The 24,147-nt window shown below is 46.7% G+C and overlaps 3 protein-coding genes across 4 annotated transcripts in view; 1 reads left to right on the forward strand and 2 right to left on the reverse strand.

Moving 5' to 3' along the window:
* The first annotated feature begins 2,147 nt into the window (after positions 1 to 2,147).
* On the forward strand, positions 2,148 to 9,261 carry LOC104356713 (cystatin-A). Its single transcript, XM_042788864.1, has 3 exons — positions 2,148 to 2,248; positions 6,663 to 6,764; positions 9,038 to 9,261. The coding sequence occupies exons 1-3, from the start codon at positions 2,183 to 2,185 to the stop codon at positions 9,164 to 9,166; spliced, it is 297 nt and encodes a 98-aa protein (XP_042644798.1). The 5' UTR covers positions 2,148 to 2,182; the 3' UTR covers positions 9,167 to 9,261.
* A 2,385-nt stretch (positions 9,262 to 11,646) lies between these two features.
* Positions 11,647 to 17,941, reverse strand: LOC104355675 (cystatin-B). Its single transcript, XM_042788937.1, has 3 exons — positions 17,813 to 17,941; positions 13,207 to 13,308; positions 11,647 to 12,472 (listed from the first exon to the last, which is right to left on the reverse strand). The coding sequence occupies exons 1-3, from the start codon at positions 17,876 to 17,878 to the stop codon at positions 12,344 to 12,346; spliced, it is 297 nt and encodes a 98-aa protein (XP_042644871.1). The 5' UTR covers positions 17,879 to 17,941; the 3' UTR covers positions 11,647 to 12,343.
* A 3,780-nt stretch (positions 17,942 to 21,721) lies between these two features.
* CASR (calcium sensing receptor) overlaps positions 21,722 to 24,147 on the reverse strand; it is a 75,933-nt gene continuing 73,507 nt past the window's right edge. For both annotated transcript variants that reach the window (XM_042789065.1, XM_042789064.1), the window contains one exon: positions 21,722 to 23,702. In XM_042789065.1, coding sequence (XP_042644999.1) covers positions 22,252 to 23,702 — 1,451 coding nt within the window. In that variant the 3' untranslated portion in view covers positions 21,722 to 22,251. The remainder of the gene's footprint in view (positions 23,703 to 24,147) is intronic.

Genomic DNA, 24,147 nt, shown 5'->3' on the forward strand with positions numbered 1-24,147 from the left:
CAGTTCTTATGCTTTGAAGCCAAAAAAACAGAAACCCCAGAAATATGAAGTCCAATGAATGATTTCCACACAACATGAACGTCTTTAGTTTCACACCTAGTTTTGTCAAGATTATAAATTAACCCTCCTAGTCTTTGTGCTCAGTCTGTTTCTTAGTAATCAGGATCAAGAGTTCTCCAGAGGGATAGTGCTGCCTTGGGGATTTTACCAACATCCCTTCCCAGGGGAGTTAGTGCATCCTGGTGAGTGGAGAAATTTAGAAAATATCCTTGTTTAGCATGGTTGTTGGATGCATTCTGTGGCTTCTGACATCAGTAAGGTGAGCTGGCTCTTCCAATTAGTGAGCTCATCAGTCCTGCTGTGTGATAAGATGCATGGTAGGTACATGGAAGTTGATAAATGTTTGAGTGAATCAGCAGGGTCTTGTGCCAAAGATGAAGTTTGAGCTCATCTCCTTGAATTGTCAACTCCACAAATTGGGCTGTGAGGAACTCTTCATCTGGAGTGGGGAATTTGGAGAAAGCAGCAGACTTCCTCTTTTAACACCTCCCATTGCCTTTATTCCCAAGAACTAGAAACATTCTTCTCATTGTTCAGAAGGATGTTCTCTCAGGACAACTGTTTTTCCTCAGATGTCTTTCATCAACTTCCATAACACAGCTACTCAAGTTTGGGAAATTTTGCAACATCCTTGTCAGTAACATGCTCTTACCTGGATCTATATACTATTGAGTTTAGGACCTTTATAGCTCCAGTTTCTCAATCTCAGGTCCTTTGTACCAAGAACAGGCCTTGACGTTAGATATGAAGTACTTGTTTACAGTCTGTTACCTCATTTGTCATCTGTGAGGAGGGTCAGTAGGCTGGTTAGGACACCGATGTGTCTGTGCTGCACGGCCACCATTGCTGTGGCCACAAACAGTCTTGTTTCTAGAAAATTCCCTATTGCTATTTCCAGCAGAAATGTCCATTGGCTGTGTGCAGCGCGTAGTCTCATTTCACCCCCTCCCACTTACCCACCTCTAGGGACTAAGAATTGTCTTGTCTGTTGTTGCTTCTCTGGTCCTAGCTCCAGAACGACATTCCTCCCATTTCTTAGAGAGGGGGATGGCAGGAATACTGAAAGGAAGTTTTTTCTGTGGTCTTGAAGTGTCAGCTCTGCCTTACCAGGTAGGGCTGCTAACAGTTGCTAGCCTTTCCTCGGTAGGTTGTGTGTGGTTTGAGCTTTGTACATTCATAAATGGTCATGAATAGGACTGTGTCATGTGTCTGTGGTGGTAACTACAGAATGAATACTTCTGACTCTGTATTCTGCATGTTGCAGATTTCAGCAGTGTGTGAAATCTAAGTACCTTGAAATTAGAACAGCTGTTGTGCACACACAACTACTGTAGTGAGAGGGACTGTACTTTGTCTTGTAGGAAATTGACACTGGAGTTTCAATAAAAATGTAAATGGTACTGCATATTCAGTTGTTATGATTGCCTGAATGCAGCTATAGTTTTGATAGGAAGGAAGCAGAAATAACTTATTTGCAGTACTTACCTGAATGTAGGATTTAATTTTTTTCCACTTCTGGTTCTGATGTGTACCTTAGCACCTTTCTGGTTGGGCAGAAGGAAGTAAAGTCACTGAAAGTAACTATCTGCTCTCGTTTCCCACTTAGAAGGGTGTTGAGACAATACAATTTCAAGTTGAATGGGAGCTGCACTAAGGAAATTACCTCATGCTTTCTTAGGAACTTGAGTGGTGTTGGGAAATACTGGGTGTAACTCTGATCTATTTCCCGAGAACACAGACTAGTCATCTGCACATGGGTGGAGAGGCAAGAGGTTCTAGTTTCAGCCCAAACCAACTATCTTTAGATGTGGGTGGCTGCAGGTTGTTGTTTGTTTGTTTGTTTGTTTTTCTTATTGGCCTGGCGACTGGATACACTTAAGTTTTTAAAGTACTTTTTACATTTAGTGTTAATATTATCAGTGCTTTACATTGCTTTTTTTTCCCCCTGTTTTCCCCATTTCTCTCCTCCAGTTCAGTAATAGTAGGCTCCATATGTTACAGGTCATATGATCCCATGACACATGTATATGTATATATACGAGATGCCTGGTGACTCTGTTCAGACTGCACTGAACTTCCCTCTTCAGAACCACGCATCGTTTCAGAGAAGTTACCTGCCACTATGATGACTGGGGGCTTATCTGAGACTAAGCCTGCTACTCCAGAAGTCCAGTATATGGTTAACCAGGTGAGCTGCAACCTTTCTAAAGATGAAGTCTCTGTACTCAGAAGTCTGAGTCTTGAGGCTTATGCAGAGACTGGGAGACCAGGTGGTGACTCTGAACCAGTATTTGAACTGAAGAAGCTACTGCTGAAAATGGGAATTTTTGTCTGCCAGTATGTGTTTTCTTAGCATTCTGCACCGGCAGGGTACTAGTAAGACTGAGACAAACCACTTCCCTGTCTCATCCTTGTCTACAGACTGGCATAGGACTGGCTACTATCAGTTAATGTCTGCGTGTAGTTCAAAGACCAGCTCTACTGTGCCAGTACTGAGGTTGCTTGTTTGGAATTAAAGATGGTGCTTTTGAAGGGAGAAGACTGTACCTGGTAGAATTAATTCCTCACTGAGACACGGATAGGACAAACCATGTGATAGTCTGCACTAAAAAACCAGTGTATACAGGACAAGGCTATGGATAAACAGCATGTTCTCTGCTGGCATCTAGTGCAGGGGCTGCTGCTGAGCCCGCGGGACAAGGTGAGCTTGGCACGAGGCAGGCAGGGCGAGGCCAGCTGCCGCGGTGGTTGGTTACTGCCAGCAGTCCTGTCCCGGCAACAGCTGTGCGAACACCTCCTCTGCAGATATCCTGCAGTGCGGCGGTTCTTAAAAGAGTATAAAGTGCATCCTGAGGAGCAGGAGGGGAACAACATGGCCCCGGAAAGCTCCTTTTGTGTCTCCCATCTCGTGTTCCTACCCACCCACCCAATCCCCTCCAGTCTCCCAGCTCTGAAAGATGAGCTTTTCCCCCTTTGGCAACTGCGCAAAGCATAACTTATGCCCCGCCGGAGGAAACAAAAATAGGAAGTAGTGGGGCTGAACATGTTTGCTGATACTGCTGCAGACTCCTGTGTGTGCAGGGCTCCCAGCTCCCTCCTTTGCTGTGCCGCAGAGGGCAGTTTGTCACTGGCACCATCTCATGTCTCCTGCGAGCTTGCAGGCTAAGGCCAGGCAGTGATGAAACCAAACCAAGGTGAGTTGGGCTGAGCGTGCAGAGAGGCAGAGCCATCAGGAGATGTCTGTAAGTAGGCTGTGTAGTCCAGTACTCTGACCAGGTTCTTCTATGTATTTCACATGTGGGGAGTATGATGTTTAATGTCGACTTTACTTACTTTGAAGATAGTTTATGTTACATGAAGTTTCTGATTTAGAGGAGTGATGCAATATACAGTTCAATCCCAGTACCAATGTGATCTCCATTACTAGTCTCTATATTATGCTCACTGTCACGACGCTGGGTGTCCTCAGTTGCCAGGAAGAAGTATGTGGGTTGAAGCCAGCTCAAGCCCACTGTTCTTTTTGAAATTCTTTGGCTCATTGTTTAGTTTTTATACTCTGTGTTGGCCAGAGCCATGTATTCACACTCCCCATGCTGGTCTGGCTAGCTCGGGGAGAAGTTCACATTCTTTTAATGAACTCAGGATGTTACACCACCAGTTGATCCACTCAACTGGCATAGCTTTACCTAAAACAGCAATCCTCTGGTCCCCTTTGTATTGAGATAAAATCAGCTTCTTTGCAGAACTTGTAGTCAGTCACACCCTGCATTATTTTCTGAGTTCTGTAAGCACATTGCCCTTGCCCAGCTCCTCTCAGCCTTCTTCCATTGTAGGGCTTTATTGGTCAGTCACGGTGGGGGGGAGTTCCTAGGGTTGAACATTTGTAAATGGATGAGGGCTGGATTATGTGATAACAGGTTAGTTGGGAGATAATTTACTGCAGAACAGAAAGAGAAAAGGGTTATCTAAAATTGTGTGGGGTACACAGATCAAATAGCTCCGGAGCAATTGCTACTATGCTGGCACAAGTAGTTGAAGGAGCAGCACTTGCAGAGATCAGACACTCCCTTTTACCTGTGGAGGGGAGACCCTAGGCTTGTGGCACTTTTGTGTATTTGTTCTTATTGCCTCATGTGTAAGAGTGAGAGGGCAGTGTCTCCTGCCAGCTGGGGGCTGTGAAATTTGCCTGAGTCAGTGAAATACCTTTAGGACCTCCTTTGAATACTGCTAGGACAGTGCATGCCAGATACCTGGCTGTGTTTTTAATGCTAGGCTGTGTTATGGGCGATCAGAAGATCCTACTCTGTTGCAGTGTGTATCAGAGATGAAACCACAGTGCTTAACTGTCAGTGAGCCAACATGCACTTAAAAATGTGAACGTTCATTTCAGGCTGTGTTAATGCTTACAGAGTACAGGGCAAATACAGAATCTGAAATGTACAGATTTTCTATTTGATTCCTGAGTAGGACTGATCTTAATTTTGCTATTCTTCCATTCTCAGTAACTTCAGGAAAATTAAAACAAATTATTCTTTGTTCTTTTTCTGCAAGGTGAATTTTTTGCCTTGTGCCGAGCACTGGAGAGAATACTCTCCCTGGTCCTTCTTCTTTGAAAAAGTTCACAGTCTACTGCAGAGGCTTTGGTGTAGTTCTCTAAGGAGAATATTCTTGTGGAGACAAACCTTAAGTTGAGTCAACCTTGCTTTGCTTCCAGCCAGATGACCATGTCTCCCTTCAATGATGCAGTTCTGTGGCATTTTATGCTCTGCCAAGCAGAGAAGCAATTCATATGATTTGAGCGAAGTTGTGAAGAGCATCTGCAGGTCTTGGGATGCCTGTGGTCTATCTGCTCTTGGAATTACGGAATTATTTACACCTGTGCCTTGCCTGTGGTCATCCTTAGTGAGCTGGGGAGTGTTATTTATTCTGTCTCCTTGTTTTACAGCTATTGCCTAAAACTGAGGAGTGTTTTGAGTTTAAGGATCCATTAGGTAAGAACTTAGGCATGTTATATTTTTCCATCTGAGGATTAAGGAGCTGTCTGCCTGCCTGATTTTACTGGAGGTTCTGTCAATAAATAACAAATGGGGGGCATAGTGATCAGAGGTTGGGAGAGATCATAAAACTGGAGAGAACTGGCTTTGGTTTGTTTTGAGAGGGGAATAATATGTATCAAAAGTTGCAACTTAGGAGCATCCCAGGAGTCCCCAGACCCAGCCACCTGGAAGAGCGTTGGAAATTGAAGTTTCCCAAGAGCTGGAAATTTTAACTCCTGAGTTGAAAGAATAACTTTTGGTTCCCTGTTACAGTTACCCCGTGGAAGCTGCTCAGAAGAAGAGCAGAGAGATCATGAGGAGCCTGAATATGATGAATTGGGTAGTTTCTGTCTCTGGAAATAATTGATCTGGATGTTCCTAGGGTGCTTTTTGGGACCTGCCTGCTAGGAAGGAATGCCATGGGAGTGGCATCCAGCTGTAGGTGGATGTGCTGAGAAAGCCAATTAATTTTGTGTGTTTCTGCAAACAGGTGGGTGGTGAGAAGCACTGACATGCTGCCGGGGGCTGGACTTCCACTGCTGCTCACAGCTGTCTCCTCTGTTAGCCCCCTGCCCTTTCAGCCTAGTAATTATACAAATATTTCATCTCTGAGAGGACAGTGAACTTAAAACTTGCCCTACGCTTTGTGTGTTTCAGGAAAAACGATTACACTTTTTTTTTTTTTTTTTTTTTTTAATATGTATGTGAAAAAGGCTGTAGGTGTCATCTAGCTGAGCTGTGAGCATAAATGCTATCAGCACAGAACATTGTTTCTTCTGGAACTACAGTATCTGCAGCTCTTACGTAGTAAAGGACAGATGATGTTTGTGCAGGTCTGGGATTGATATCTGGCTCACAATTTGAATGTCGTACTTCCAGTTTGAGAGATGGAAGGATGTAGTTCAGTCCTGGACTAAATTCTTACAGTTGTTTGCATTTTACATGGTTCTAGGTGTTTAAGGGCATATTTAATTTAAATTACAGCTTTAGCTGCCAAGGTTTCCACCAACACTAGAGTAACTTTCAGAAATTACTTGATCAGGTGGTTGTCTTGTTGCAATAAACAAGGTTATTTAAGTCCTTAAAGAAAAACATTGAACAGGTCAAGTGCAGCTCTGAGGCTGTGACACACAACCAGGGTCTGCAGCCTCCCAGGCAGGTAGGGGCACGGGTGTTGCAGACAAGGGGAGTTGTCTTGCACTGCTGCGTAACTGTGGTTGACATGGGGTGTGCCCTGCGAGGGAGCATGGCTTGGTACCTAGCTCCTTTAACAGAGAATTAAAAGGGCAGAAGGTAGCAGTTTCCCTCTACTGAGCAGGAGACAGTTTAACTGAACAGCTTTTGGGGTGGGGGGAAGTCAACTAAGAGTTTAGAGGATTTTAAAGAAAGCTGGAGGCAATGCTAGGAAAGAGGGCTTGGAGGTCTTAGTGTAAACTGAGTTATTTTGGGGGTTCTGGGCTTATTTGATTAAGGCTGTGTGTTTGAAAGGATGAAAACTGGAGTGGTAGATGTGAAAGAAAAGCCTAAATATGAACCTGCCAACCATTTTTCCCTTTCTTTTTACAGGTGAAGCCGCAATTTGAAAGCAGGGAAAACAGGACATATGACATCTTTCAAGCCATAGTATATAGGACTCAGGTGGTTGCTGGGATAAACTACTTTATTAAGGTTTGTATATATTATAGGAGGAAGTGCTCTGTATTTAAACAATATAGGCGATTTGCTTAGAGGCTTATAGCAAAAAAGAGAAGCAAATGTAGTAGAAGACCATCTGGTGTGACTAAGAGAATTAGGGACTCTCTCCAGATGCTTGTAAAATTCCTCTGTTTGGCACTACTGTAGGACAGAAATATAAAAACTTACAAAACATGCTCTGTGCTTCTTTGGATGTGAATGGTAACTTTCTTAGGATCATCTCACTTGAAGACTATAGATTGCCTTGTCAGCTGAAATTATTTAAACTAGTCATAAATTTGCTCTCCTGTTTCCTTTCAAGGCAAAGTAGCTTTCCTATTGCCTCTGTGTCCTCCAGTTGTGTTTATTATGATGAATTTGAAGTCAGCCTGAGGATCTGATGGAGAGCTAGAGTGAATTTCATTTACATCTAAAAATATTGAAAGCAAGCATCTCACACTGATGGCTAGTTTTGCATGCAAGCATGTATGTTGGTGCTTTGGTTCCTTGCCACATGCTGCAGAAGAACAGCCTGCCTGCTAGTTCTTTCTGTATTTTTAAAACTCCCCTTCTGTCGTGGGAGAAGATGGTAATGCTTAATTTGGAGCCCTCTGATAGCACCATTCATCATTTATTAGAAAACCTTACCCCTGAATTTGAGCAACTTTCTGTGACGTAGCATAAGTAGAGCAAACATTGCATGAGACTGCTGTATCTTAACCCCACGTGTATGCAGACATAGGCCTAGTCAGATACGCTCCCTTGACAAGGGTCAGAATAATTTTATTAAAGGAATTGGCAGGTAGGGTTTGGGGGATAGTAATTCTGCAGACACACATATGAGCATTGGTGCCATGCTTCTCCTAGTTGGTTCCAGGAAGGACAGACACTGCCAAACTTTCTTCTTTTCCAGGTTCTTCCTTAAAATAACTTTAACAGTTATTTCTGCTCTGTGGGCACCAGGGGATTGGACTGGCAGGCTACCTATTATATGTCTAGTCTGAGTCTTATACGAATGATGTTTATCCTTCCCTTGCTCCTCTGATATGTGCTTTCACTTTGTGGACAGTGTACTCGGTAATGAAGAGTAACAATTTACCAGAAGGCTGCAATAAAGCCAAAAGTCATGCTCAGTTGCATTTCTTGCCGTAATGCCATCTTATTTCTGACCCAGGAAATGTACAATACTTGTCTGCTGTCCCTGCTAAGCCTCATGACCAAACTGCTCAGAAATTAAGACTGACATGTTACTGAACTTGGAATAAATCCATTTATAACACTGAAAATGGATTATTTGCCTCTCCTTTCCCAGTCTTGCAAGTGTCAGGAAACAGTTACTCATTTTAGCATTAACTGGAATGAGCTCTGTCACAAGATTCATTCTTTTGTATGTCTGAATTTTCCACATCACTGTTTTACCAACAGACTTACAGCTGAGATGTAATCCAGACTGAGACAAACATAGTGCCGTGTTGCAGCCACCAGAAAGCATGTAAAAACCTCGTAGAGCTTAAGGCATTAAACTTTCCATTAATACTGTATACCTCATGCAGTAAGAGGTTAGCACCTGCAGTGCTTGGCTCTGTACGTAAGAAATTACACAACTTTATAGCAAGTCTTTATGTGAGAACTTTCTGGAGGGAAAGGTGAGTTCATTTTAAAAAGTACTTATTTCAGGCACTGATACTCACTCCCACGAGCTCCGGGATGTGTCAGGTTGTCTCTGTTCAGGCACTGATGTGTTTGCAGTAATTCTGAAGATAAGGGATCCTGGCTTTCAGGTTGCCATTGCTTCTTAGGACCACGGACCACAGGTTTTGGATAGATCTTGCTGTACCTTCTAGGAGCTGACACTGTCTCTGCATCTTGCCCCAAACCCGAGTCGTTAAGACTCATTGTCTTTTGTCTTCTACCCTGAGTGTCCCCAGAAGCTGTGAGCTGATGTGCTGGGATCTTGATGACTGAAATAGGATGCTATCAAAACCTCTCTCCTCTTGTGCCTTCTGGTGCTTCCACACCCAAGCAGTCCTACTCATTTTCCATTCACATGAGTTGGAATGTTTTTATTAGAGTTTTCTGCAGGTGTAGACAGCTTCTGTTACCAGTTACTATCCAGACTTGGGGTAAGAGCTGTTGAAGTAAAAATGGAGATACACCTAAAATTAAGCTCCTGAGGAAAGATATTCTTCCAAGTATGTAAAGAGCATCCGTTTGTTTGAACCTGCTTTGAACTGATAATCCTCGCTTCCTGCTGTTTTGGTTTCTAGGTCCAAACTTCCGATGCTGACTATGTCCACTTAAGGGTGTTCCAGAGCCTTCCTCATGAGAACCAAGGTCCCAGCCTTGTCAGTTTTCAGACGGGCAAAACCAGGGATGATCCTCTCACCTACTTCTGAGAGACAATGAGGAATGGTGCCTCACTTTTGCAAGTCGCATGCGGACTCTGTCTGTGTCAGAAAATGCATGAAAATAAAAGAAGTTTTGAAAGCTATTTGTTAATCTTCTGCTTGTTGTTGCCTAGATAAAACTTGAGTAGGCTCTGAAATACTATTCAAAGCTGTTTCTGCCACCTGAGGTACTACAGCTGTAAGACAGTGCGCATCCATTTCAGCTCCATGTTCAGTCTAATGTTACACATCTTTTAAGATGCAGCAAGTCTTGCATTATCTCCACAACCTTCCTCTTGCAGAGTAGCATTTGGAGGCAAGGCTCAGCTTTTGAACTGTGAAAACACTTCAGTGCGAGGCGTTGCCAGCACCAAAAAACACCCTGTGTCTCCAAACCCACTTCGTGTTAGCAAAAGAAGAAGTGTCAGGGTAAGCCAGACTCACTCTCTCTGTTCCATATCGGAGGGAGGAGTGGGGACTCTCTGGGCTGATAGAAGCTAAAGCCTGTAAGCCCCTCCTAATAATCAGGAGGCAGAAAATGCTCTTTCTAAGCACTGCTGGTTGCATGCCTGCAACAGAAAGCCCAGTAACGTGCAAGTAAGGTCATTGTGTCCTTGCCTCAAAGCTGCTTGTCCTTTCTTCAGTCTGTGGCCAAGAACAGGCAGCAGTGTCATCTAGGAGTGGGCTGTTTCCCCTCAGTTCAGAGGCTAAAAGGACCACGTGCAGTCAGAATTCTGGCACTTTCCCTTGATGGAGATGCCACAACCTATCCAGGCAACCTGGGCCCCTGTTTGACCACCCCTGCAATTGTTAGAGGAGAAAAAAAAAAGTGATTTGGTGTATGGTTTTGTTTTGTTTTGGGGTTTTTTTTTTTTTGGTTTTGGTTTTGTATTGTGTTTTTTCTCCTCCTTCGCTGTTTACATGGAATTTACATATTTGTTTGTGGCTGTTGCCTCTTGCCCTTTCACTGCACTGAGCCTGGCTCTTGACTGCCTCTCCACCTTGCCTCCCAATGCTGAACAAGCCCAGCTTCCTTCAGGTGCTCAGCTGCACCAAGGCCATGTCTTGGCGGCCCTTTACTGGACTTGCTCTGGTACATCCGTGTCTGCCGTGTGCTGGGGAGCCCAGAACGGGGACAGCGCTCCAGCTGTGGCCTCATCAGTGCTGACAAGTGGGAAAAGAACAGCCTCTCCATCTGCTGGCAGTGCTGTTCCTAACATAGCCCGTGGCTAGTGCTGGCCACCTTTGTGGGAAGGTGGCAAACAGGACAACTCCCAGGTCCTGCTTGCAGAGCCGCTCTCCGCCACCCAGGCCCCAGCCTGCACCCGTTATTCCTTCCCAGGTGTGGGGCTGGGCACCTCCCTTTGCAGATAGTTGTGAGGTGGCCCTCTGCTCCTTTCTCCAGCCTGCTGCCATCCCTCCCTGCAGCAGCACAGCTCTCCGCTGTATCGCTGCCACTCCTCTCAACTTTGTGTCATAACCAAAGCCACTGCGGGTGCGCGTGGGCCCTCCAGCCAGGTCAGTGATGAAGATGTTGCTCAGTATTGGTCCCAGTCTTGACCCCAAGGATGCACCATTAGGGCCTGACCTCTACCCGGACAGCGAGCTGCTGAACTTTTTGAGTGCAGCAGTTCAGCTAGTTTGCAGTCCACTTCCCTACCATGTGCTTAATCAGTTTGTCCGTGAGGATGTTATGGGAGACAGTATCAAAAGCCTTACTAAACTCAAGATGGGTAACACCAGTCTTCTCTGCCAAGACATTTATCTTATAGCAGGCCATCAGGTGGCCGATTAAGCATGACTTCCCCTTTGTAAATCCACGCTGACACCTTCCACTCACCTTCTGGTCCTCAGTGTGTTTGGAAGTAGCTTCCAGGATTATTTGCCCCACCACCTTTCCAGGGACTGAGGTGAGGCTGACGAGCCCGCAGTGTTCCAGATTCTCCTTCTTGCCCTTCCTGAGCATGGGAGTGGCCTTTTCTTTCTTCCAGTCCTCAGGAACCTCCCCCAATGCCCTTTCAGAGGGTACTGCATGTGGCCTTGCAGTGACACGGGCCAGCTCCCTCAGCATCCAGGGGTGCAGCCCCTCACGCCATGGCATTGTCTAAGTCCAATTTGTTTAACTGTTTCCCTAACCTGACCCAGCTCTGCTGAGGGAAAACTTCCTTTCTCCAGACCTTCCCACTCATTTTAGGGACCTCAAATTCCTGAAGGCAAGTCCTACCAGTAAAGGCCAAGACAAAGCCAGCATTGCTTGCTCCACTGAGCACAGGTGGCCCACATTTTCCTTAGTGTTCCTTTTGCTGCTGATATACCTGCAGAAGCCTTTGTCAGCTTTCATGTCTCTCACAAGATTAAATTAAAACACAGAATAAACCCAAGTTTATCTGGAATATGAAAAACACTCATGGAAAAAAATCTGAGCACGATAATAATCAATACTGAAAACCAGTAAAGAGAACAGTGAAACAGCAGTCAAATATGACATCTCAGTTCAGAGAAATATTTATTGTTATTAATACACAAAGGCTTGTCCAGCTTAAGTTCCTTTCCAGGACTTTTCCTTCAGACTGAGAAAATAAGCAAGTGTTTTGTTTTTTTTTTTTTAACTCATACACCCTCTACTGGACATTATGTCCTGCTGCTGCAAGACAGTAAACATGATTTCCAAGGGAATGCTTGTTTCCAAAGACTATAATCCTCCTCCTTTCTCTTGCTTTCAAAATCGCTTTACCTCAAGTCTCTGTTCAGGTCCTTGCCAATAAAATACATAGCACAATTTAAATCTACAGATACGTTCACAGTTGCAAAACAGCACAGAAGAGATTCAGGCTTTTCCTCTTGCTGCTTGCTGCAAACGTGAGTGCTACTGTCACTCCCCTTTCAATTTCCAGACCAAGGAAGTCCACAAACAGGACTCAGCCACAGTATTCCTGTTAAGTTGCACAGAAGTCAGTGCAGCTACTTGGGTTTGCATTAGTGTAGGTGAAAGGAGAGCTGTGCGACTCTAAAATTGAGATATTGCAAAGTAAGGGAGTGGCATAAAAGACACTGATTTTTTTCCAGCATTAAGCGACAAAAAAAAATACACCTTCTTTTGTCCTTTGTTGGCACAGGAATCAACAGTTTGCGGCCTATAGAAAATGCACGTAAGAAACCATTAGGAAGATGCGTAAGATAAGCTTGCTAGAAAAAAGCCAGTTCATCATGCTTAGTCTTGCTGCTCTGGTAGCTGTGGAGACTCAGCGGCTTATTCTCGTGAGGAAGGCTTCTGAACACCCGCAGGTGCACAAACTCCTCATTGCCAACATGGACCTGCAAAGGACGAAAACCGGTGAGTTCCATGGAGTAACCGCAGCCTTCAGCAGGAGGGATGGTGTAGATTGGTGTGGTTTGAGGGTGGAGAAGCAGAGAGGCAGTAAGAAAAAAACATCATCTCAGAAGGCGTGGTCTTGTTTTAAACCAGACTGGGAGTCAGGACTCGGTGGAAATACCACCTAAGCCTTCTATGCTTGTTAATCCTCCCCATGCCTGAGACAGGGAATGTAGGGGTAGGGAACTGGAGTTGCACAGAAGTGATTAATATATTAAATACATGCAAAATGCTCTAATCATCTTATCTGGCACAAGCACTTAAATGCTTTGATTACAGTTGCTTGGGTTTTGTGTGTGACATCACTACAGGCAGAGTCAGAGCAGGTTTGATACTTCACTGTATCTTTACACATTGGGACTTCACTTAATGCAGTGTTAGTGCTCAACAGCACAGATGTGTAATTATCCCCAAAACCAAGTTTCACAAAATAACTGAAAATTAAAAATCATTATGAAAATAGAGCAGTACTCTTTTTTCCATTTAATACAGGCAAGGAGACAGTCTGGGAGGTGGGGGGGTGGATATGTATTTTTTTTAATGTACAGATTTTTTTCTTATTAAGGCCAAATCATAAACATCCCTCTGTAGGTAAGTAAAGGAAAAAACCCTACCATTCCAAATACACATTTAAAAAACAAACAAAAAAATCATCCCATTGCCCAATGTCCTCTACCTTGATGAAGTAGTTTGTTCCAGCAACCACCTGAGTTTTAAATTCCACTGCAGTGAAGACATCAAACGTTTTCCCTTCTTTTTCTTCTAGATGAGGTTTCACCTTAAGGAAACAATAGGTTATTTAAGACTGATGCAAGATTCAAGTATTTGGGACCTAAGGCCCACACTGCCAGTATGACTCAGTACCCTCCTTGTCACTGCTGCTGAACTCCCAGACACGAGTGTTCCTGCTTTTCTAAGTTATTAAAAGATTAAAATGAATAATGTTTTGTGTTAAAGCAAAACCAGAATCTAGATAGGCAGCAAAGCCGAGACAACGGTGTGATTCAGTTGCCGCTGACTGACTTGGTGTCGTAGACTGACACTAAGCCTGGAGCCTTGAACAAGGGAACTGCGTGGGTACGCCAAAAGATTTATTGTTACAGATTATTTCCTCTGTTGATGTCTCAGCTTCCCTTTCTGTCCTGTATATCTAACGACAAATGTGAAGTGGTTCAGAATCTACACGCACAAGACTACAGGTCTTTTTAAAGAGAAGTTTTTAATACACATCCGTCTTACAACATGAAAAGCGTTAGTCTTCAGCGTTAGTTCCCTTTTCAAATTCAGAACAAGTTATTACAGACCCAGCATCACAGAACAGACAGACATCCAAAAATCAAGCTCTGAAAGCAAACTACCCAAGCCTAAGGTTTTACAACACTTATCTGACAGTTCTTCCAGCACATCTCCTGGAATCTCTAAAGTTTTCAAACTGCATATATTTTCCAAAAAGTAACTGAACCATAAAGCATTCTGAGATATCACCCCGGTTTCCAGAGTGTAAAACCAGTGCTCAGGAAGTCAGAGTAACTCACCCAATACCCCAGAGGGAGGCATGAACTCACATGAGTTGCAGCTCTCCTTTCCCACACTTGTCCCTCTAGAACATCACAGCTATACGGTAAAATTCCTGGTCAGGAAAACAGAAGATTTTAGGCTTTGTTTACAAGGACAAAATGAATTAGTCTTGGAGTCCTTGCTGCAAGCACAGCTCTACCCAGGCCCCACCTCCTGCACTGCATCATTATGTAGCCCTCCCTCTGCTCCCAGTGCAACAGTACCACCAGTGAGATTTTCTCTTTCCAGCTCTATGGTGTACTTCCCCTTCTTCCTCAATTCAAGGGGAATAAATACATTTTCTCTCCTGTCTGAATCCCACCTGCTTCCTTGGGGGAAAACAGGTGCTGGTTTGCCACTGCTCAGGTACTCTAGGTAAAGTAGGAACAGAAACAATTCCTGCATGCTCTCCCACCTCTCCAGCACCAAGGAGGCACAGGACCAGACTCCACTGCCTTCCCAAGACAGCTCATCAGTGACTAGCCCATCCCTGGGGGCCAGGACCATACTGTACATCTCCTCTCAGAGGTCACACCTCTTGGCTTCTTCCAGGCTCTGAACAATACATCAAAAGTAAGCTAATGATGTTTGGGTGCTTTTGTACGTATGGTTTTTTGCCATATGAGGATCAAAGTGCACCCAATGACTCTGCATTCTAAGGGAAGTCGTGCAAGGAAGGGCACAGCCGCAGAAAGTGCAGTGATTCAGTCCTCTCCCCTTCTCCTGAATGAGAGGATGGAGCAAGTGGTTTCAGTTTCCATCACTAGAGCTACTATTACAAATTTTAAGAAGCTGGGGAGAGGACAGACATAAGTATCCCACCGACCCTATCCTGTTCTGTGCTCCCTTAGCAATTCTAGGCGCTGTTTCTTAGGTCTCAAAATCACCCCGGCTCAGCATATTTTATATTTCTGCCAAAAAGCTGGACTCTGGGCTCCAGAACTGCTGACAGCTCAGCCCCATGGGGTCATGTGCCCCGTGTCAGGCAAGGACTCACCACAAATAGTCATCCTGATTCAGCATGGGGCGGGAGAGCCCAGATGAATACTCTCTGAAAGAGCTGGTATTGAGCCCAGCCTGCTAGTTCATGATTTCAGTCGAGATCTGGGGGTCCTGGTGGACAGTGCGCTAAACATGAGCCAGCACTGTGTCCTGGTGGTGACAAAGGTAACCACATACTGGGCTGCATCAGCAGGAGCCTAGCCAGAAGAGAGGCAAGCAATTACTGCCCTTTACTTGGCACTTGTTAGAGAACGTTTGGAACACTGTGTCCAGTTTTAGGCTCCCAATACAAAAAAAAAGATGTCAATAAACCGTAGTGAGCTCAGCGGAGGGGCACCATGAGGTTGGATGGCTGGAGCACTCATGCTGTGAGGAAAGGAAGAAAATGAGCAAGCCTGGAGAAGAGAAGTCTTTGAGGAAAGCTTTCCAGTACCTAAAAAAAGTCAGACTCTTTACTGAGAGGTGATGGCAGAATGAGACACAACAGTCATAAACTGAAACTGGAGGTTCAGACTGGATACAGGGAAAAACTTTTCCCCTGAGGACACTCCTGCAGTACAGCAGGTTGCCCAGAGAAGATGTGCAGTTTCCACCCTCAGAGGTTTTCAAGACCTAAGTGGACAAAGCCCCATGCAGCCTGGGGCTGCTGACCCTGTGCTGGGCAGGAGGTGCAGTCCCTTCCCACCCAATCAATCTGTGATTCAGCCACAGGGCTGAAAACTATCATGCCCTGAAGGCTCCTCACTGTTCTGCCCGGCCTGTTTGCTCACTCCCAGAGCAGTTACTAAAATCAAAAATCCCCCTTACTAACCTCTGCCATGGCTGCCAGTCAGAAGCCAAAGGCTGAACAGGCCTGGGTGGAAATCCTTGCCGTGGAGAGGCAGTTCCTATGGGACTCCTAAGCCAGACACTGTCAGAAGGAAACTGTTCTGCTCTGTCTCACACAGTACCTGCTCTGGGCGAGTAGCAGCAGTTGCCAGGGCCACAAATCTGAACAATTTTTGGCCATCGCCACAATTCTTACAAAACAATACCATGGAAGCAAGAACTGGAAAAGCAGGAACAGGAAATGTATTTATGGCAAGTGAACTGGCAGGCTCTAACAGATCTGCAAAAAGATTTTATTTTAAGCAAACAAAACAATTTGAGAAGTCTACCTTGATGTAACAAAACAATGTTTCCTTCACAGTCTGTATCCTGATGAGGATATGACTGCATGGACAAACTTCAGTTTTGGGTTCTCCCACTTGTATTTCATTAAAGTAATTTAAACTGCCAGTCAAAACAAGCTGGACAAACTTTGGAATATTTACAGGACTTAAAAGAAAATGCCAGATTTTTGTTTAATTCTGTTCACTTCTGAATCCAACCGGGTTTCATTTTTATACTCTTCATTTTATTTTTGGATTACCAAACTGCTGCAGTCTGCCACAGAATACAAAGTCAGGATTTCAAACCTGGGTTTCAGTTCATGTGCAACATTAACTGCATATCTGCATTATCTTTAACATGACATGTAGGCCTTTTCAGGTCATAACAATAATTGTGACTCTCTCAGCATTGCTCAATAATGTACTCATTACTGCAAACTCAGGTTGGCGCTTACGAGATGCACATCTATCTCTTTTTTTTTAAATGCAGAATCATCAGCTTCTCTGAGCTAAACGTTAATTTCAATGACTGCTATGCCTTTGGGTGCTCTGTATGTGTTTAGAAACTGCTGCAGCCTGAGGAACAAATCCAGGCAGTGACAAAGAGCGTAAGAAACTGGAGCTCGTCCTTCATCTTTCTTCACTGACTTGACACACCCCAGCTGATAAAACCAAAAAGCAGAAGGAACTTGAGCTCCCCCGACTAAAACAAGAGCAGGTGTTCGAAATAACTTAGTGGTACATTGGCATTTTTAGATCAAAAGCGTGTACTCCATTAACATGGGCAGTAACTTCAGTTACTGTAAGTAGTATCAGGTTTCAGAGCTGGCAGTGCTTAGAGTTGAATTCTGTATGCAGGAAGAGCAGAAGCAGCAAAGAAGTTTTCTTGCTTACTCCCCCCACCCCGCCCCAAAAAACCCCCAAACCCCACCCAGCCACAACATGGCTACAAGGTTTAGACTTTGCAAGAACCACTGAGCTCCCTCCTCAAGCTCCAGGGACCTTCTAGAGCTGGGATGTAGATGGTTTGCCCTGTGGCTCTGCGCTGAGGCCGGCACACTGCCCATCACCTGCACAGCCAGGACCGGAGCTGGCAGCACCCAGCCCTCCCCGAGCACGCATCGCTGCCTGCGGTTCCTCTCGAAATCCCTCCAGAACGTCCTCTTAAATTGTTGGGCCTGCTCAGCCTGGAGTCAATAAAACTACGCAAGGCCAAGCAGGGCTCCAGCCAGCCAGTGACTGCTCACTACATTTCCAGTTTGTCAGAATTCCTGCTGTTACACCGAGGCGGGGCGGGAAAGGCGTCTCCGCGTTCCGCTGTGTAGAGCGACGGCCAAAGGCACCGGGTCCCCAGCCACCGCGGGCACCGGGGCCGGGGCCCGAGCGGTGCATTCAAACCTACCGCCTGGGGACGCGTCCTCCCCGCGCACGGGGAGCCGGCGGCCGCCCGCCCAGGCCGGCAGGCCCGGCAGGCCCAGGCCCGGCAGGCGAAGCCCCCGCGGAGCCCCGCTGCCAGGCCCTGCCCGGGCACGGGGGGGCCTCTCGGGGCGCGGCGCGGCGCGGCTCCCTCACCTCATCCGCGATCTGCTGCGTCTCGGCGGTGGCGGGCCGAGCCGCCGAGGTGCCTCCACACAACATGGCGGCGGCCGCTCCCTTCCCCTTCCCCTTCCCCTTCCCCTTCCCCTTCCCCTTCCCCTTTCTCTTCCCCTTCCCCTTCCCCTTTCTCTTTCCCTTCCCCTTCCCCTTTCTCTTCCCCTTCTCCTTCCCCTTTCTCTTCCCCTTCCCCTTCCTTTCTCTTCCCCTTTCCCTTCCCCTTCCCTTCGTCCCCTCCCTGCCCCGCCCCGCCGCGCCGTTCCAGCCCGGTCCGTCCCGCTCAGGAGGCGGGGCCGGGCCTGCCGGCGGGGCGGGGCCAAGGGCGGCGCTGGGCCCGGCCCGGGGCCTCCGACCTGCGTTTGCGTTTTCCTCGCTGTGGGGCGGCGGGCGGGAGCGCCCGGGCCCGTCACCCCCGCGGGGCAGCCATCGCCTCAGGGCCGCGGCTGGGCCCGGGAGGTTCTGCTTCCGCGCCGGCTCTCTCCGGGCTTGGAGGAAAGCTTCCCGTCCCGTCGTTTGCAAAGAAAACCTAAAAGCAAGAGTTGTAATCAAAGCTGGGGGTGACACCTCTGTGACAGTCCCATGGGAGGACGGGGCTGTCCCGAACTGCAGCTTTTTTCTTTTCCAGTATGTCACGTTTTCCAGCAGCCATCACCTACTGTGACATGTTCGCTAAGGCAGCGTGGAAAGTTCCATCTCCAGGACTACCTTGTTCAACACGTTAATTGTTCCCTCTCCCGGGCTGATTTTGCTGTTCCTCAGCCAGCAAATTGATGCCTGTGCTTAATCATCCAGCCTTTAAGAAACCCCCTGATGAGACTTCTGTCTCAATGTTCAGGTCTTTAGCCAAATTTCCCCTCTGTTTAAATATCCATATTCCTTGGAAAACCACCGCCACCAAAAACCTACCTTCCTCCCCGCTACTTCCCAGCATCCCTTCGTAAATTTGGTAAATATAACCCTAAATTTAACAGCAGCAGATGTTGCACAGTGGATGGACCTCCTGCACTGGAGGACATGGTGAGAAGCATGAAACAGAATGGGGATGAAAGATCTCTTTCCCCTGGTATCCTCTCTCTCCTCTGTTGAGAGCAAATAAATGATCTGCTGGGGTTTGGGCAGGCAGATCTCAGCCTGGTTTGTGAGCAGAGTGCAGATGAAGGTACAAGCTCTTTGCTGGGATGGTTCCCTGCCCACCAGCCAAGTTTGCCAGTGGAATTCCCACCACTGAGCTGACGTACTCTGTTGTTGCTTTGTGACCAGATGGTTCGGGAAATGCCGCATTGGCACATGCTTTCCAGTAGGTTTTTGAGTCACGAGGATTGGGATGGGGCAGCCATTCACGTGGGCAACTTCTGGTGGGACATGCCAGTGCAGGTTCCCAGGCTTGAGCTTTCAACAGAAGGATATTACTCAACTTGTCTTCATCAGTGTTGTCTTATATGACACAGACAGGCTTTTGGACAGGTGTCAGCAAATCTCCTCTTCTGGACTTGGCAGGATAAGAACATATACCTATACCCTCCTCTGTGCATGGGAAGAATGGTTTGGTTGCAAATCACCTTGACGAAGGGGGTCCTTTTTTACTGAACTTCTTTTGCATCTAGCTTGTGCATCACTACAATAGGCTGTAACTGTGGCTCTCACACAGCACACGGAGCTTGAGGCTTAGAGCTTCAGGTGCGTGCGCAGCGAGGGTGGATGGGGGTTCCCCAGCAAACTGAGAATTGTTGGCCTGTTGCTATAAAATTATGGCAGCTGTTGAAGCCTCATTGTGTGCCAGGGTGCCATTGTGTCCTCATTGTATGCCATCCTCTTAAGTAGATGTAAAGAATGAAAAACACCTAAAGAATGAAAACCACCCAAAGAATGAAAACCACCCAAATGGCAACGTTATCTACTGTGCGCATAGCCAGTTAATATTGTTCTGCAGACAAGGCAGCTGATGGTGACTTTCTGTTTCTCGTGTTGTGTGTGTTCATGAAGTCTTCGGTTTGTATCTTGTGTTGTTTCCATTTTGTTCATTAAGCTCTTCTGTGTTCTTCAGTGCTGACAGCTTCGCTTCAGGGACTACTGTAATGGGTTTGGCTCACAGGAACGATTCACTAGCACTAAAGCTACTCAAATTTGCTACTCAAATTTTTGGAAGTCTGGGCCATAGCCAAAGTACTTCTTTTAGCCCTTTCTGCCATCTAGTGCCCATCTCTGTTCATGCATACAGACAGGAGACCATGGGTCTCAATTCTGTACCCTAAACTAAGCATAGAGGCCACAGTCAGCAGCCTGGGGAAGGGACCTGATTTTTCAGAAGCATTGAGCAACTCCCACTGGGTCTAGGGGTAGAATGTGGTTTCCAAAATTGTGACCACAAGGATTTGTGTTTTCAAACTCTTTTCCTTTTAACCAGCTGTGCCATAGCTTTAATCAAATATTGTAATTTGCAAGCCTGACAGTTAAAGCTGGATTGGTTCTTACATCATGTAATTAAAATTTGAGCCCACTCTGAGGTGAACGTGACAGACCAACAAAAGCATTAAAATAACTTGTCTGAATAGCGTGCTCCTTGAGGTTCTGGACTTCCACTTTGCTCTCCTAAGCCAAAAGTTCTCTTCCTCATCAGCAACAAGCGGAGGTGGCAAAGCAAAGTTCTTATGCAGTAATGTCACCTGTAAGTTTTATTTGCCTGCCCTGGCAAAAGAACAACCAAGCAAAAGCAGTAACAAGAGAATTATGGTATTTTCCCCAACGCATTCACATACTCCCGTCGCCTCTGTGCACACTAAGCTGCAGGCCTGTCGACCTTCCCACAGTGGTCTAGACTGCCTTCATGTTTGACGAGGGAGGGTACTGACATCTTCACATCAGAAGCTTGTTCTTGCATGTGGGATCTGGGATGAGGGAAATAAATTCTGCAACATAACCCCACCCCCTCCTGCCAGGCTGGCCAGGGGCTCTTTTTCTCTCATCAGGCTGCAACAAATACCTCTTGTAATGACTCTTTTACTTCAACCTTTCCAGCATGGAGGGAGAAGAACCAGGCATGCCTTGCAAAACCAGGAGCTCTTATGTCTGCTTTTGGGGGAGTGGGACAAGTGTCAAGAGTAATGAAGTTCTGCTATGTTCTCTGCTGAAGTCCTTACTGTTTTTCTTTAGGTACAGTCCACCCCGTACAGTGCTAGGCGCCTTCTCCTCAAGATGGGCCAAGAGGAAAACAACCTAGTAGGTGGCCTGTAGGAGCCAAAACATATCCAATTTTTCCATTTATCTTTGTGCGTGTTTCAGAGCCAAGGCCTGTGTGTATTCCTCATCCAGTTGTCTAGCAGCACACACACTTTCAGATATTCACCCACTCCTGCAATCATACTAGCACATCTGGGGGCTATTTCTCCATCCCTAACTTCTCCGTTTCACCTTGTCTCATTTGCTTTGTATCAGGCCCACCAGTATTGTCCTGACTAGCGCAATGCTCTGTGTACATGTGAGGCAGATTAATATGGCAAAGCACAACACTTGAGTATGGTGTGAAAGGGTTAGCCATGTATGCCATGTGGAATATTACAGCAGCAACACTTTGTTAAGCATACAACTACCAGCAACATAATCAAACATGGATACATCTCATCGTGCTTTCGCAATGTTCTCCGGAAGGAATTTACAAGCTGTTCTCCCCCTCCACCAAAGCAGGCAGGCTGGTGGTAAAGCTACCTCAGCTGGAGGAAACCAGTAGGAACCTAGTAGCTTGGTCTAGTGCAATGGAGTCTATGAAGAGTACTGTCCAGTGTTTCCTGCTGGGCAGAAAGGAGAGATTGGGACATTACTAAATATAAATAGCAGGGTGCTCTGTCACATTAAATACTTTACATGTTCACACCCTTGGCTGTACACAGCATGCAGGATGTTGGGGGCTTCTTTATTTTCCCCACGACCATGCTTTCCCCAAGTGAAACCGTGTACCTTGCTTTTGTAGAGCTGAGAGTCCTGATGCACATGGTTACAGATCACATATACTTGATAAAGAGGGCATATTATACATAGTGGGAAAGAGGAATATTATACATAAATGTAAAAGCAGAGGATAGTGGAATTGCCCAGTGCCTCCCATAGTCAGCTGAGTTGCAGTCTGGCAGGAAAAGCTTATGGAGGCAAGGCAGCATGCAGACTTCTGCTTAAGCCCCACCAATAGTGATCTTCACTTGTCCTTCTGAGATGCCCTGGTCTCAGCAATGCAAATGCAAATTCAGTCCAAGGCTCCCCAGACACAGTCCTTCCTCTGGAGGCACATGTGTCACCCTGCCGGCACTAACAGTAAGGTCTGCTGGGGCTGTGTCACAGGAGTGTGTCTTTGGTGGTTTTCCCATTCAGAAGCAAGAGGTGAGCAAGTTCCTCTTGGGGGCTGGTGTGCTTTTCACAATCTTCTTTCGTTAGGAACGTACCGTGTTCTCTGTGACAGAGCCACCTCCAGCGCCTATAAAATTTCTGGAGTTAGCTGATGGCAGGGAAGGCTCTGCCTCAGGGCTTGGTACCTCTTCTTTGGCGTCTCCCACAACTGATTCCTGCGAGCTGGTCTCTGGGCTGGAAGGTGCCTGGAAAGCCGGCTCGGCGCTGAGGGGCTCGCTGTTCTGCAGGGGAAGCAGGGCCCGGTGCCGCATCAGGCTGTCGTCGCTGTTCTGGGCCTCCAGGGAGTTCCTGTGCTTGGCGTTCCTGTTGGCCACGGCGTTCTTTTGCGGCTCCTCAAAGCTCAGTGACAGGGTGACCGTGCCGCTCCCGAAGCTGACTTTTTGCTTGCACCCACGCTGCTGCTGGCGCTGCCGCTCGGCAGAGGCTGGGAGAGGAAAAGGGTCCTCATGGTTGCTCTTGCTGCTGATGGAGGAGGAAGGGGTGGAGCCGGTGGAGCCCCCCAGGCTGTTGGAGCGCTTGCGGGACACGTTGCTCCGTCTCAGCGTGGCCCTGGCAGCCACCTTGAACGCGTGGGCAGCTGTGCTGCAGCGTACCTCCTCGATTGTGTTGCGGGAGGGCTTGAAGAGGATGATGTAGACTTTGTTGAAGAAGATGCAGGCCAGGAGCCCGAAGCTGGCAGCCAGTATCGCAATTACCTCCACGGCAGAGACGAACTTGCCGTATGTGCTGGCGTACGCAGGGATGAAGGAGATCCACACGATGAAGAATATCAGCATGCTGAACGTGATGAACTTGGCCTCGTTGAAATTCTCAGGCAGCTTTCGAGACTTGAAGGCAAAGAAGAAGCAGATGGCTGCCAGGAGGCAGGTATAGCCAATGAGGAAGCCGAGGGCCATCAGGGAGCCTTCATGGCAGGTGATGAAGATAATCTCATCCTCCAGTTCATGGTTTCGGTAACTGGATGGCGGGGCTGTGTAGAGCCAAATCACACAGATGACAATCTGCACGAATGTGCACAAGAAGACGAGGAGGAACTGGAGGTTGAGGCCCCACCACTTTCGGTGGAGGCTTGTGGGGATCTTTGCCTCAAAGACAAGCAGGACACGGTTGGTTTTCACCAGGATGCAGGAGATGCAGAGGACAAAGCTGATGCCAAAAGCTGGCTGCCGCAGACGGCAAGTCCAATTCTGGGGCTCGCCAATGAAGAACAATGAGCTGGAGAAGCAGCAGAGCAAGGAGAAGAGGAGGAGGTAGGACAACTCCCGGTTTGTGGCCTTGACGATGGGCGTGTTACGAAATTTGGTGAAGACTCCCAGGACAAAAGAAGTCAGGAAAATTCCCAGCACAGCAAAGAGAGTCAGAGCAATCCCAAAGGGCTCAGTCCAGGACAGAAACTCTATCTGCTTGGGGATGCAGGATGTGTGGTTCTCATTGGACCAGTAATCCTCAGGGCACTTGTCACAGGCACTTGCATCTGAAAAAGAAGTGACAGGGAGAGGCAAGGTTTGTCAGAATGAGAGGTTGAAATGTGGGATGACATATATGGTAGCTACACACTGGCCTTCACCTTAAGTACACTGGGTGTTCCCTTCAGGTGCCTGTGGGTTCCCAGAATCATATGTTGGTGCCTCAGAGTGTTTTACACTGAAACAACCAGCCTCCCACAGGCTACACAGCAAAACACAAAGCATGCTTAGTTCCAGCTTAAAAGAAGTCCTGCCCCTGCACTCATGTTTTTGGAATCCATTTCTTGGCAAAACTTCTTTGACTGCTATCAGTTGTTACACAGGCTCTGTCCCTTTCTCTTCTTCCTTCATTTTTATTATCTATTTCTGTCTGTCTTCATACCTCTCACACTTTTATCATCATTTGAAACATCCTGCCTGTCTCTATTACAGAGAAAATTAAAAACGTGCTTG

This window comes from Tyto alba, unplaced genomic scaffold, assembly GCF_018691265.1.
Source record: "Tyto alba isolate M040663 unplaced genomic scaffold, T.alba_DEE_v4.0 Super-Scaffold_14, whole genome shotgun sequence".
Taxonomy (NCBI): Eukaryota; Metazoa; Chordata; class Aves; order Strigiformes; family Tytonidae; genus Tyto; species Tyto alba.

Bases quoted from the DNA above. Each gene is read 5' to 3' on its own strand.
- LOC104356713 (XM_042788864.1), top strand. From the start codon at position 2,183: ATGATGACTGGGGGCTTATCTGAGACTAAGCCTGCTACTCCAGAAGTC. The intron at 2,249-6,662 runs GTGAGCTGCAAC...TTCTTTTTACAG, and splicing joins TCCAGTATATGGTTAACCAG to GTGAAGCCGCAATTTGAAAG. The intron at 6,765-9,037 runs GTTTGTATATAT...TTTGGTTTCTAG, and splicing joins GGATAAACTACTTTATTAAG to GTCCAAACTTCCGATGCTGA.
- LOC104355675 (XM_042788937.1), bottom strand. From the start codon at position 17,878: ATGTTGTGTGGAGGCACCTCGGCGGCTCGGCCCGCCACCGCCGAGACG. The intron at 13,309-17,812 runs GTGAGGGAGCCG...TGTTTCCTTAAG, and splicing joins CGCAGCAGATCGCGGATGAG to GTGAAACCTCATCTAGAAGA. The intron at 12,473-13,206 runs GTAGAGGACATT...CGTCCTTTGCAG, and splicing joins GAACAAACTACTTCATCAAG to GTCCATGTTGGCAATGAGGA.